Source organism: Sinocyclocheilus grahami, unplaced genomic scaffold (assembly GCF_001515645.1).
Source record: "Sinocyclocheilus grahami isolate Dianchi unplaced genomic scaffold, SAMN03320097.WGS_v1.1 scaffold94.1, whole genome shotgun sequence".
NCBI classification, from domain to species: domain Eukaryota; kingdom Metazoa; phylum Chordata; class Actinopteri; order Cypriniformes; family Cyprinidae; genus Sinocyclocheilus; species Sinocyclocheilus grahami.
In genome coordinates, this window is record NW_015505273.1 from 2,105,406 (window position 1) to 2,121,354 (window position 15,949).

General features: G+C 33.8%; 1 protein-coding gene across 1 annotated transcript in view; it reads right to left on the reverse strand.

The window, feature by feature from the left end:
* LOC107587604 (cadherin-22-like) overlaps positions 1-15,949 on the reverse strand; it is a 100,285-nt gene that overhangs the window by 66,832 nt on the left and 17,504 nt on the right. The window contains exons 3-5 of the mRNA XM_016275455.1: positions 12,518-12,637; positions 6,550-6,717; positions 239-426 (exon numbers count right to left, since the gene is read on the reverse strand). Of these exons, the coding sequence (XP_016130941.1) occupies positions 239-426; positions 6,550-6,717; positions 12,518-12,637 (476 nt within the window). The remainder of the gene's footprint in view (positions 1-238; positions 427-6,549; positions 6,718-12,517; positions 12,638-15,949) is intronic.

Genomic DNA, 15,949 nt, shown 5'->3' on the forward strand with positions numbered 1-15,949 from the left:
ATCTTTTTTTTTTGTATCTTTTTTTTATATATATATATATATATATATATATATATATATATATATATGTTAGATTTTAAGTACACTTATGTATATTAAACAATTCTGGTACTGTGTTGAATAACCCCTTGATGTTAAAAATCACTAGCTAACACCAAAATCCACCATATGGCCACATGTGAAGGCCAGGACGACCTTCAGAGCGTGGAATGGCACAACTGAGAGGTCTTCCATCTACCTTTTTGATGGTGATGACGGCCTCTTGTGTGTCTCCATCAGTCGAGACTCTGAACAGCTCTCCGCCCTCCTCGTCTCTGATCAGGTAACTCATATCCGTATTCTCGTCCATGTCTGCATCTGTCGCGATCACCCGGCCGATCGGCGTCCCAACAGCCGCACCCTCCGAGACCGAAAACTGATACATCTCTGTGAGCGAAAGAGAGGACGTTACTTTCATGATGGTTTCCATTCATGTTGACACACTATGGTGAGAATGCATGCATATTAGGGCTGGGGAATACAGCAAAAGAAACAAATCCTTTTGATGATATTTAAATATTAAATAATAAATATATACTGTGAAATATTCAGTTTTGCGGTATGTGTGTATTTGCTCTGAATGGCTTAAAAAGGGTGCTTTTCTTCAATTAAAAGTAAAAGAAAAATGTTAAAATATTTTTTGCACCATTTTTCACTAAATGAACAGAAGGGGAAAAAATATACTTTGTATTATTTTCATTTTATATGCACCAATATAACAATGCATAGCAAAATAACTCTTCTGCTCACCAAGGCTGCATTTATTTGACTGAAAATTGTGAGATATTATTACTATTTAAAATAGCTAGTTTTCTATGTGAATATCTGTTCAAATGTAATTTATTTCTGTGATGCGCAGCTAAATTTTCAGCATCATTACTCCAGTCTTCAGTGTCACATGATCTTCAGAAATTATTCTAATATGCTGATTTGCTGCTCAAGAAACATTTCTGATTATTATCAATGTTGAAAACAGTTGTGCTGCTGAATATCTTTGTGGAAACTGTGATACATTTTATTTTTCAAGATTCTTTGATGAATAGAACGTTCAAAAGAACAGCATTTATTTGAAATAGAAATCTTTTTGAAATAGAAACATTGTAAATATCTTTAATCTCACTTTTACTCAATTGAATGCACCCTTTTGAATAAAATTATATATTGTTTCTTCCAAAAAACCTTACTGATCCCAAACTTTTGAATGGTGTGCATATACAGTATTTTATATTAAATCATTTTAAAATATGCCAAAAGCCACTAAATATTATTGAGCAATGACTCAAATGAATCGTTTTGTTCTGTTTTGAACTGACTGATTAAAATGAATGATTCACAGACACCTTCTGAACATGTTTATTAAAATAATCTTCAAATCAGGCTGACTTGTGTTTACTAGAGAAGCACATATCATCTCTTAACCTCAGAGCTCATGCTACGTCCGTCTAGAAAGATTTATCCATAATCATTAAGAATTGATTTCTCTATGGAGCAAATGAATGGTCTGTTCACATCCAGAAGTCGAATGTTGCACTATTTAATTTGAAGCTGTTTCAACAGCAACACAACACAATGTCAAACCTCCCTTTAATAAGCATCCTGGCCTTACATAATCTACAGTCTATATGTAATGTAGGCAATATGCCTGAGTGCAGTATGTGTCATAACGGAGTATAACGATTTCAGCTTGGCCCACAATACAAACAGCAGCTTAATGAATTAGATGCTAAAGCAAAACTGGTATAAATGAGGCTTTTGTGGAGAATGAGAGGGAAAAAAAGAGGAGAGAGTCATCGAAATATGGAGATAAAACAGACATCAGGGCATGCGAGACAGCATTACAGCGAGTCTCTTTGCTGTAATAAAGCTAATGCTGCTTTTCCTCTGGAGGAAATGGAAAGGGAGGACAGAAGACCAGCAGAAAATGGAACATAATACCCCAATGTGTTTCATTGCTCTTTATACGCTGTGGCTGCAAATGCACAAACACACACTCATACTTGTATTTGTGGTTTACGGGGACTCTCCATAGGCGTAATGGTTTTTATACTGTACAAACTGTATATTCTATTGCCCTACACCAACCCTACCCCTAAACCTACCCCTCACAGGAAACTGCTGCCAATTTTTGAATTTCATAAAACACTGTTTTGTGTTTTTTAAGCTTTTTGTTTTATGGGGACACAGGAAGTGTCCTCATAAACCATGTTTACGTTGTAGTACCCATGTCATTATACACATTTGTGTCCTCATAAACCATATATACCTGTACACACACACACACAGTCCTGCTTCCAGACATGAAATGTATTAAAGCATTGGCCATGCGCTCCGCTCTGATGCAAGCAATGAGAAAAAAAGTGCTTTTTATTTGTCTGAGCATGTGATGTGTGTTACTGCCGCTCTATTCAGAGTCACAGCACAGCGCTGGCCTCCGACACGATATATATAAGTCAAACACATGCGTGCTGACTATAGCATAATATCTGTCTGCTGTAATGCCTGAAAATAATAATAAACATATATATATATATATATATATATATATACATACCTCTGAAAATGTCATTACATGATTCATAATATTTTATTAATCAGACACTGTGATGCAACAGTGGGAGCACCGGATTGTATATAGGGTTGCTATGATTACATTTAGTCTCCTAATCTAAAATAAGCTAAATGAAAATAAATAAAGAAAGTAGAATAAAGAAAAAAAAAAAAAAAAATACATATATATATATTGACCACTTATGCACTACCACTCAAAAGTATACAATATATACAGATACAACATATATTGGCGGAGAAAATAATTATTACTTTTATTCAGCAAGGATGCGTTAAATTGTTCACAAGTGACAGTAAATACATTTATGATGTTACAAAAGATTATATTTCAAATAAATGCTGTTTTTTTTTACTTTCTATTCATCAAATAATCCTGAAAAATTAAATGTATCACAGTTTCCACAAAAATATTGTGCAGCACAACTGTTTTCAACATTGCTAATAATCAGAAATGTTTCTTGAGCAGCAAATCAGCATATTAGAATGATTTCTGAAGATCATGTGACACTGAAGACTGGAGTATAGAAAATAAATTGTAGTAATATTTCACAATTTTGCTGTTTTTACTGTACTTTTTTACTAGATCAACTTAACACTGATAAGATCAACCTATACCGAACACAAGCTATATTACAGGATTTCTAATCAAAAGAAATCCCTGCCAAAAAAGCTCTTTCAGCCAGTGTAGTCATTTCGTGTTTCGACTGGGCTTGAATGTTTCTGACCAAACACATGGAGTGGACAGGACATTTGACAGACTTTCAGGACTGACAGCAGAGGTTTAGTGGTATTCACACTCACAGCCATTTGCAGCAACAAAGAAGCCATTCGTTTTCAGTCAGAGTTTGTGATTTAAAGGAATGGTAACTTCAAAACCTCTGTCAACAGTAACTTTTTTTTTTTATACCCAAAAATGAAAATTGGCTAAAACATGTGCTCACCCTCAGGCTATCTAAGAAGTAGATGAGTTTGTTTCTTCATCAGATTTGGAGAAATTGCATCAGTGTCTCAGCAATGGATGCTCTGCAGTGAATGGGTGCCGTCAGAATGAGAGTCCAAACAGCTGATAAAAACATCACAATAATCCACAAGTAATCCACAGCACTCCAGTCCATCAGTTCACATCTGGAGAAGACAAAAGCTGTGTGTTTGTAAGAAACAAATCCATGATTAAGGAGTTTTTAACTTTTTAGCCTGTTGCTTCAAGGCTAAAATATGAGTCCATAATAACGCTTCCTCCAGTGAAAAAACAGTCCATCTCCTGTTGTCTCTCACATCAAAATCCACACACATATTTGCTTAGAGCTGTTTTGGCTTGTAAACAGTGTTTGATCTGTGCAGATTTCTCTCCTGATTCAGACCAGATGAGTTTTTCACTGGAGGAAGTGTTATTATGGATAGAGGACTCGATTGAAGTTGAAGAAAAATGCCTCAATGATGGATTTGTTTCTAACAAACACGCAGCTTTTGTCTTCTCCAGATGTTCACTGATGGACTGGAGTGGTGTGGATTACTTGTTGATTATTGTGATGTTTTTATCAGCTGTTTGGCTCTCATTCTGACGGCACCCATTCACTGCAGAGCATCCATTGCTGAGCAAGTGATGCAATGCTACATTTCTCCAAATCTGATGAAGAAACAAACTCATCCTAATCTTGGATGGCCTGAGGGTGAGCACATTTTCAGCCAATTTTCGATTTTGGGTGAATTACTGCTTTAAAACAATAAACATCAGTGTCATGACAGAGTGTGAGTACTGGATATAGCAATCGAGCATCCAATCGAGACTGGAAAAACACAAATACCAATCAATTAACCACTTTTTTTCTCTTTAGATGAGACTCTAAAACGTAGATGAATGTTCAACAGCAAATGCAAATGGCAACATCCATCTCACAGCCGGCATGTGTCACTTCTGCAATACAAAACTCTATTAGTTTGTTCTAGTTGTTTAGATTTTGAAGTAGTGTCTGGCTTCTGCTGCATTCTCTCTTAGCAGGGACCAAATCTGTGCTTTATTAGTTTATAGCTGGAGCTGTTCAATGATTCCACCGCATTAGTCGTCTCAGACAGAGCTGTGCTGTTCAAGCATTTCAGTATGTCAGTGCAAAATTGACATATTTTACGATCTGGATTTTAAAGTCTTTTGAGCACTTAAACAAATCATTTAAAATATTAATAATTACAAGAATTTTATCAAGGTTGCCTCTTCAGGTGCACAGAGAGAGCTCTGCTTTTCATTGATTGAAATAAAGATGAAATTAAATAAAATATTATTATTATATGAGAAACTTAAAAAAAAAAAAAATGTAAGCAAAAATTTGAATTGTTTCCTTGACTATTAACTGAAATAAAGTTGAAGTTCAAGTACTAAACTTACTAAAACTGAAATAAATACATTTATTTATAAAATAAATAAAAAAGGGAAATGTAAAAAAAAATTACAAGCACATAGCAAAATTACTAAAACATATCTAGAATTAAAATAAAAACTGAAAATATAAAAAGATTATTCAAAACACTAATAAATGCTACAATAGTATACATATTACTAAAATAACACACATTGGAAATATTTTCTTGGCCAACTAACTTAAAGGGGTCATAAGATGCCCATTTTCCACAAGTTGATATGATTCTTTAGGGTCTTAATGAAAAGTCTGTAACATAGTTTGGTTAAAATTTCTCAATGGTAGTGTAAAAAACAAATTTTTTACCCTGTCAAAAACAGCTCTTTTCAGATGAAGCCGTTTTTGTAGCATTTTCCTTTAAATGTTAATGAGCTCTGCTGACTCCGCCCCTCTCTTCTGAGCTGCTCTCAGAGAGACTGTTTACTTTAGCCGCATTCATCGTGAAACTTGCTAATTAGCACATTATTAGGAAAGGCGATTTGCAAATATTCATTACAAAACATTATACTCACTTCTTCTGGAGGTGAAGCTAGATCACGAATGATTCGCGTGAACACAGACGCATTTATGTAGATCGGGGGGCGCATTCCCTTCAGAAACAAACATAATCCACTGCGTCTTCAGCGGCTCAGATGTCGGGAGTAAATGACGACTGCTATGTTCATTATTACATCCAACAACAGAACACCTCAATCGCTCAGGACTCATTCTTGTCTACATCTGCTCCGGCGGTGAAACACTGGCGGACTGATGACAGCTCACTCAGGGGCGGAGCTAAGGTAAGACACCAGTCCAGTCTGTGCTGAAACACTACTGTCAATCAAACTATAGTGTGAGGGGCCTGTCTGTGTGACGTCAGCTCGATTTGAGAAAGGGGAAAACTTTTAACCAGATTTTTTAAAAAAAACCACTGGGTGGATTTGTATCATTATAGGGTGGTTGTGTGTACACACTGCCAACACACATTTCAGTTCAAACAACTTGTAAAAGTGCATGTAGTATCCTATGACCCCTTTAAGTTGAAGAACTAAAACTGAAATAAGAATAAATTAAAGCTGAATATAATATTCATCATAATGCTATTAATACATTCACTTATTTATGTATTTATTTGTTTATTTATTTATTTATTTTAAATGCACAAACGTAAAAATAACAAAAGCACAACACTAAACTAAAAATAAAATAAAAGTTGAAAATCCAAAAAGCTAGTTCAAAATATAAATAAATGCTACAATAGTATATAAATAGGGGGGTGCAACTGACGCGGTCACACCGGGCGCCCCCCCCCCCACTAAAACTCGATCGCGAATGGACCGAGGGGGGGGTCCCGCTCCCACTCCAGTGTTAACAAATGAGACCTTATTGAAAAGTGTTACTCAATTATTAACCTTTATTGCCTGGAAATCACAATTTGTAATGAGGATGTGCTCAAGAATCTGACAGATGGCTGTTCTGTTGACAGTGTTCAAGCCAAAGGTCACGTCTGACGGCATGCAGCTGACTGACGGCTGACATAAAGCACACTCACTCTGAGGGAAGCGTGGAGGGTTGTCATTAACATCCGTGATCACTATAGTCACTGTGGTGGAACCGGAGAGGCCGCCCATTTGGCCTGCCATATCTGTTGCCTTGACAACCAGCTCATAGCGGTCCTGCGTCTCACGATCCAGATCCGCCACGGCCGTCCGGATCACTCCTGGAGATGAAGAAAGAAGAGAGAGATGGAGGGGTGTTTAAAGGTCACACGAGCAGCATCACATGTCTGAAGCCACTTATAGTTCTTCTTATGCTTTCAGAATTAACTTCAATTCAAAGAAACTATTATGCAATTCAAGTGCTGCCTAGAAAAAAATACTTATACATGTTCCTCCTGCCATGGTTACCAATTAGCACTCTGATATGAATATAAATATAGGAGATCTTATTACTCATTTGAAATGATAAATGCCATGAGACTTAGTAGGCGAGCAGTTCACCAATTTCACGTAAGCTGCGTTCACACCGTCAGCGTTTGCGACTTAAATAGTCCATCCGCACAATATTTTGCAGACGTGGATCAACAAACGTCTGTGTGAACAAGCAACTGATGTGAAGCTCCTTTTTGAGATTCGTAACAATTAAACATGTGCATTTTAACCCAAACCAAACTATTAAAACGTGTTTTTTTTTTTTAATGATGCTGAAATAAAATAAAAATAAAAATATTAGATGAAAAACCAGTACTTAAAAAAAAAGAAGAAAAACTTAAGCGAAAATTTGAAATATTGCCTTGGCAATTAATTGAAATAAAATAAGTTTAAATTGAAGTACTGAAATAAAAAATAAATTAAAGCTGAACAGAAATATGAAAAAAGCTTAAACTAATAAAATAAAAAAGCACATAAAAAATACTAAAACGTAAACTAAAATGAAAAATACAAAAAGCTAATTCAAAATATTAATAAATTATATAATAGTATATAGTATAAATAGTATAAATACTATATATATATATATATATATATATATATTAGTGATAAATATTTCTATAATAGCATATATGGAAATATTAAAAGAAAAGAAAAAAAAACTAATACAAATGCCAAAAGCATGTAACAAAATTACTCAAACTTAAACTACAATTAAAATGAAAATTGGAAATATAAAAGGCTAATTCAGAATATGAATAAATACTATTATTAAATAACACATTATAAATAATAGATTAATAATAATAATAATAATAATAATAATAATAATAAATGACAAAGGCACATAACAAAATAAATAAAACTTAGACTAAAATACAAATAAAACTGAAAATATAAAAAGCGTATTCAAAATACCAATTATATGATATGATATGATATGATATGATATGATATGATATTATTATAGACATTGTTCTTTACAGATTTTGTGAAGCTCATACTTGTAGGTATCAAACAGTTGAATGATTTGCAAATTAACACAAAACTAGAATGTTTCAAAAGCCATAAAAGTCTGTAAATGACTTGTTTTCTCCTCTAAACACGAGCCGCCGCAGGAACACTGGTCCTGGAATAAAGATATTTTGGGAGTGAAATAAAGACAATGGCACTGTGTTACCCTGAAGGACCGCAATTATCCTTTGTTGCCATGGCATTGGTTAGACACAGGCATGGAAATGATGAGAATGGTAAAGGACACACGCCAGCCTGACACTCCTGCAGCTCCCTTTATTCTGTTCACATCGCGGGAAAATCTAAAAATCTGCTGTTTTCAAAAATGCAGGCAAAAGATAGGCAGAAACATAACCTGTTGCGTATAACCTTTCCTCACGCTCGCTCGCTCTCTCTCTCTCTTCTGTCCTGATGTCACACGAGCACGACTGGATGCAGCGAATCTGACACGAAATGTGACAAGCCACTAAAAATCACTGTCAGTCAAACGGCAGGAGACGACTGCAGACGTTACAGTAGCAATGAGTGAAAGATTTCATCAGCCACATCTACATTAAAGACCCCGTGAAATCACTATCAAAGCCTTCTGCCTTTCATTCTGTGTCTGTCAGATGTACTAGTGCAAAAACGGACTAAATCAGTGGAACTGTTGATAAGAGTCGGTTGTTATATCTGCACTAATCTATAATCATTTCTACACAGAACCACCACCTAGAAATGCTGTCCGATGAGCATTACGTCATGTTCTTCATTCTAAAATGTTGGTTATTATTAATATATTTTTGTACTCACATCATCAAAAGCCTTTTTTTCTTTTTTTGGCATTGTGACATTATTTTAATCACAATTAAGCAACTAAAAATGCCATTGCCATTACTGTAATAATAATAATAATAATTACAACATATACAAAAAATACAACATATTTCATTTTTCCCAAAACCATTTTTTAAACCATTACGATTAGGTTTTTTTTTCAATTGCAATATTATTTTCTATAAAATAATAGAAAATAATAGTTCTCCCAAATTCACATTAATGCGAACACATTTTTACAAAGAAAATGTGCTTGAATCTTATAGAAAATAATGTCACACACAACAACAATATTATTATTATTATTATTATTATTATTATTATTATTATTATTATTATTATTATTATTGTTAATAATAACAACAACAACAACATCAACAATAACAATAATAATAATAATAATAATAATAATAATAATAATAATAATAATAATAATAATAATGGGGTGTGAAATATGAGCTGTACAAGTTTTTATGCTCCAAACAGCACTATTCTGAAACCTCCTGACAATAAAATCCACTGTTCCTGCAGTCAAAGACCTACTGAACAAATCTGTGGCATCCTTGTGGGTTTGTGCAACAAACAGCCGCTCGTCTGGCTGTCTATGTCAGTGTCTTTCTGTTCTTTGTTTCTATCTGCATTTCTTTTGCTCTCCACTATGGAGCTCTGCATTCCCAGTGAGGAAGCGCTAGCCATCGCAATGTCTGTGTGGTGGAATGCATCTGTGTGCTAAAGATATGTGTGTGCTTTAAAGCATCCAGAGCACAGGGAAGTCACTATTCACTCCCCTCCCTCTCTCTCCAACCACCGAAAGCTGCTGACCTGAGGTCAGAGCCATTACAAGTACAGTCGGAAGTTCTGTCGATTCAAAGCACTCCACCTGAAAGACGTCTGAAGGAAACATGGGGTTCTTGGTAGATTACGGTCAGACACTGAGCAGGATGAACTACAAATCAGATCTCTTTAATATCTCAACTCTCATCAGTCTAGATGTTTCTCCGAAGAAAAAGACCACAGTAATCTCACATGTGTCTCCTCTAGATGTATGTATTTTTTCTGGAATATTGGTAGTAATATAATGTAATATAATATAATAAATATTATATTATATTATATTATATATGTAAAATTATATTAGGACGATTATGTTTTTTATTTATTTATTTATTTATTGCATTGTGACAATATTTTCATCACAATTATGTAACGCAACAATGCCATTGTCATTAGTGTTAATAATAATAATAATACATTAAATACTTGTTTAATAAATTATACATATAGTATCATATAGACATTATTGTCTCAAAATCTTGTTTATGTGTATTTTTCTGAAATTGTAGGAGAAACATCAAAACAAATAACGTAGACTTAAATCGATAAATATAATAATGAATAAAATCTTCCTCTGGGGTATTTTACACATCCATAATGTTTCTTGAGCAGCAAAGCAGCATATTATACTGATTTCTGAAGATCATGTGACACTGAAGACTGGAGGAATGATGCTGGAAATACAGCTGCGCATCACCAGAATAAATTACATTTTACAATATATTCACATAGAAAACAGTTATTTCACATTTTAATAAGATTTCACATTATTACTGTTTTTACTGTATTTTCGGTCAAATAAATGAAGCCTTGGTGAGCAGAAGAGACGACTTCTTTAAAAGATAAAACAAAAAAAAATCTGATCAATAAAATCTTCCTCTGGTAGGGCATTTCTTCCATATTCTGGTAGTAATTTCAGCGCGACAAGAGGCTGAAAAGCCTCTCATTTGAGAAAATTGCAGAAGCAAATGAAAACATCATCAAACGGTTTGTAGATTTGGAGAGCGTGAGATGAGAAGCCGTAGTTCAAACGCAAGCCACTAACACTGATCTAATAAACTGATATTAATATCAAACTCCTCAACAAGCCTTTTTATTTACCCCGCGTCAAAGACTAAAAGCCCCGTCCAGAGATTAATGCAGTTTTTTTTGTAAATAAACGAGGTCACGAGCAAAACACGCAGCTCATCTAACTGTTCTCCGATCAGAAGGAAGGAGCGTGCAGAAGGCCAAGCCATTCATCATCAGGTCTCGTGCCCGCCGCACCAAAAAAGAAATCTTTAAAAGGTTAGAGCTAGTTCCCCGGGGGACAAACACAGGCAACAAAAGCTATTCCCTGGAGACTCCAGTGATGACGGTGCGTCTGAAGCGGCCGGACTGTTTACTTACACTGCCGCATATCTAAACTAAAACTCTCGCCAGCTGAGAAAACAACAACAACAACAACAACAACATGCTTAATGATTATTGATTATTGAAACAAACTATTTTTCAGAGCATTCCAAGCACTCATTTAAAAAATGTGACTTTTATACACTATTGTTCAAAAGTTTGGGCTCATTCAGCCAGGACAAAATTGATCAAAAGTGACATTAAAGGCATATATAATGTTAGATTTCTATTTTAAAAAAATGAACTTTCTTTCATCAGAGAATCCTGAAAAACAAACAAACAAACAAACAAACATCTTGATTTCAACAAAAATATAAAGCAGCATAACTGCTTTCATTCAGTGTTGTTTCAGTATCATTAAGATACTATTATACTTTTTTTGGACTTCACTTTTAATTTCAGCTTTAGTAATTTTGTTGTGTGTTTTTGTCATTTTTATTTTATTTTATTTTATTTTTATGTTTTATCTATATAGTTTTTTGTTTTGTTTTAAGTTGACATTATTATATTAAACTGTATTATATTATTTGATATTATATTATATTATATTATATAGCTGACATAAGTTTTTTTATTTCAGTTAATGTTTATTTTATTTTCAAGCAATGCATTTTTTTTAAGGTTTTAGTTTTAGTTTCAGCTATAATAACCCTGTTTTCTGCATTGATGATAATCAGAAATGTTTCTTGAGCAGCAAATCAGCATATTATACTGATTTCTGAAGATCATGTGACACTGAAGACTGGAGTAATGATGCTGAAAATACAGCTGCGCATCACAGAAATACATTTCATTTTACTATATATTCACATAGAAAACAAATATTTTAAATAGCAATAATATTTCACAATTTTACAGTTTTTACTGTATTTTGATCAAATAAATGCAGCCTTGGTGACAAGAGTATTAACATATACTTTATAAAAATAATAATAATAATAAAAAGTCAACCAACCACAAACTTTTCTATTTAATTTCTTATAAAAAAAATACAAATAAAAAAACTTCAAGGGGAATTGGGCTATTACACAGTTTTTGAAATATGACATTGAAATCACTTGCAAATGTCATACTGTAAATCGCTTAAACTATAAATCAGTTTATCCACTGAGAAAACAAATTAGATTTGTACTTCATACTTTTGCATTCTATATTTCTGCTAACTACAAATTTAATTCAACAGCAATTTGTTGCCCATTTTTTGATAAATTGTTCAAAGGGTTTTTTTTTTTACTAAGAGCTGTGGCACTTACAAACATAATCAACACTAATTATAGTGCAGTGTATAAACAGCAACAAGAAACAACCAGCAGTACATTTCAACTAAAAAGACTCAAGTCTGAAAAATCCCTAAAACTAAAAAGGCAATTTGTACAATTTCTGAACAAAGTGAGTGGAAAACATTGTGCAAAAGTTTTCACCATGATGTTTGGGTGCAAATTCACCAATAAAATAAGTATCCGATTCATGACATTAATACATATGGGTTTTCAATTGGAAATGACAGTGTAAAGAACTCATTTATGCGCTTACCTGTTTGTTGGTCAACAGTAAAGAATAGTTCTCCTTCCAGGACTCTGTAAACTATCCGAGCGCTGCTTCCATAGGTCGGATCATCAGCGTCCGAAGCCATAACCTTCATTACTGACGTACCTGCGGTCAAACACATCAATCACATCAGACCGAGCCTCACAATGACAGCATTTCATCAAGTAAAACAGCACTCTCATGGATCTCATTAGCGTCAAGTTGTAAGCGTTTCCAGAGCATTTAGCTGTTCTTTAAGTATATTTATGCAGTGCATTTTCTGAGCTAATTGTGCGCGCCTCAACAGCCTCCTGGCTCCCGATACAAAGCACATATTTACATTTAGTCACACGTTTTAACTAAAGCAAAGCCTGCAGCCTATAAAGTTTAATGGAGCTTATTCCTGAGGGGGGAATGCAAGCTTCTCGCAAGAAAAGCCTGGGGAACACAGACAGGAGAAGATAAGACACACAGAGTTTAAAAGAGGAGTTTTCACACTCATGCCGTTCCAAACCTGTACAGCTTTCTCTCACAAAAGGAGAGTTTTGGAGGAATCTCTACAAAGCTCTTTTCTGTACAACAACAGCTCACTGTGACCACATCTGTCGAGCTCCAGAAACAACTATGAAAGTCTTGTGAAGGCATAAGATAACTGTGTGAGGAACAGACTGAAATCTGGTTGGAAAATCTGAGCATGGACACAAAAAAGTTAGATAGCCACATAAAAAAAAATAAAAAATAAAAGTAGAAATCTTCAGATCTTCAGAATCTTCATAATGTTTCAGAAGAGTGATAAATGGGGAACAAAGTATACAAAATTAGTGATTTACTTGATCAGAAATACAGTCAAAACAGTAATATTGTGAAATATTATTACAATTTAAAATGTTTTCTATTATAATATATTTAAAAATAATTTAAAAATATAATTTTCATTGCTGCTCAAGAAACGTTTCATCTTATTATTATACATTTTGAAAACTTAAAGAGTTATTATAGCTAAAAGCATAAAAACATTGACTGAAAAAAATAAAAAATAAAAAAAATTAAATTAAATTAAAAAATAAAATAAAAATAAATTAAATTAAATTAAATTAAATTAAATTAAATTAAATTAAATTAAATTAAATTAAATTAAATTAAATTAAATTAAATTAAATTAAGCTTAAACATATTTTATTTTAGCTAGTTGCCAGGCCATCGTTTCTTATTTCCTTTTGTTTAATGTAATGAACTAAAATAACTAAAACTAAAACTGAAATAAAGATTTATAAATACTATATAGGCATTTTAAAAAATACTTAACAAAAACACGACTAAAAATACTAAAACTTTAACTAAAATGAAAATGGAAAATATAAAGATTAAACAAATTAAACAAATTAAAAATATTAATAAAAACTTTAATATTATCTCACTGATACTAAAGTAATACTGGTTAAAAACCAGTTGCTTAATATTTTTTTGGGGAAACTGTTTCATGAAAAAAAGCATTCATTCAAAATAGAAATCTTTGGTAACATTATAAATGACTGTGCTGTCACTTTTGACCAGTTTATTGCATCATTGCTGATATATATATCAGTGCACAGCTCAGTGACTGTACATGTAGCGTAAAGCGGCGCTGAAGGACTCCAGGTCTTTTATTCGGGCCGATCGCTCTCAGGTAATTGCTGACAGCTGGTGGTGTCCGCAAAAGGTCATCGTTGCAGTCTCTCACCGAGGCCTGTCACGACACTGTCCAGCCACATAATAGGCCTATGCTAATTCGGTTAATTAACGGGAAGTGTCAGAGTCTTGTTTGTCTTCTGTCACGAACTCCGCCTCCCATGAGGGCTTACAGAAAAGGACAATGTTTTATCATTAAAGCGAACTGCTTTCGCCGGAGCCAGACACCCCGATCGCTATCTGTCTGATAGTTTTTCCGCTTTCTCTAACCTTCCAACCGATGCGTGGCTTGAACAGCAGCAAACATCAAACACTCGGATAAAACTCGGAGGATATTCAACGTTTTGCCGTTTCAGTGTGCGGCCGCTCTTTCAAGTTTAGTTTTGTTTATGGCGCGCTATTTTGCCTAATGGGGCTGCGGAGACAAACTTACCGCCAGGAGGATTTGCTGGTATATTAAGGAAACAGACTCTGTGTATCTGCATCCAGTACAACAAATAACAGCCGACCATTTTCAGAAAAAAATGCAAAACCTTCAAAAGATCACGGTAACATTATAACTACTCCACTCCAGGATAACTTTGAAACCGTCTACATTGCATTAAAAACGTAACTGTAAGATTGCATTTCTCTTGCTAACTGGGAGCGGAGATGCAGAAGCCATTTCCTTTCATGGGATAACTTACTTATCTTAATTTTCCACAGGTAATAATCAGCATGAAGCTGTCCGACGGCCCGCCCCGAGTCGAGTAATGCCACTAGTGAAAAACTATATAAATGCAAATGCTATTTTATTGTGTTTACACTCAAACAAGAAGAGGAAGCACATTAATGCACAGCCTCGGATTCACTAAGAGGTCATTAGATCCTGATTTATGTGTTCTGCGGTGGCTCCTGGGAACGCATAACAGAAAAACACACTTGAGGAGTTGGAGACATACACAATATAAAAAAGGCCAGTCAACCTGGATGCATTAACAAGGTTGACTAGCCCTAATTTAATTTTATTAAATTTTATTAATTTTTATTTTACTGTATTCCTTGTTGCTAATGTAATGGATTGTTTTGCAGAACTGCTTAACTAATTTCCATGTTTATAGCAATAAATGATCTAGGTATAAATCAAAGTCTAAGCCAGTAAAATAAATAAAATTTGGTGTAGGACTTTGAAACCATTTTCATTTAGGAATTGCAAGTAAATATTTACAGAGAAACGGCAAGTAACACATTGAATTAAACGTGAAAGTTTGAAGCAGAAACTCTTGTAAAACTTGATCCAATAATCTTTGTTTTATTTAATCTGAAACATCATTTTTAGAGTGACATTTAAAAACGTAATTAAAAATGTTTATGATTTTATAATAATATAAAAGACTGTAAAAATGCTTTGGTACAAACCTGTTAACTGGTTAAAGGCAACTTCTCTTACTATACAGTGACAAAATCTAATTGTAAGGAATTTTACAGTAAAAAAAAATACTGTTAAATGTACAGACTTTGAAGTAAAAACGAACAGTCATCTTCAATTTCACAGCAAAAAATTTCACAGCATGTCAATTTGACAATTGATGGTATTTTGTTTGAACAACTGATGTTGACGTTCCAGTTTTCTTGTCGTGATTATAACGTTTTCTTAACGGTTACAAAAACATTTCCTACAGTGTTGTATTGACTTTATTTTCACTCTAAATATAACATCAAAATAACATCATAAGGACGTTCTCTTGAATGTTGTTCTGAGAACATTTTCTCTCAATGAATAAAGTTATA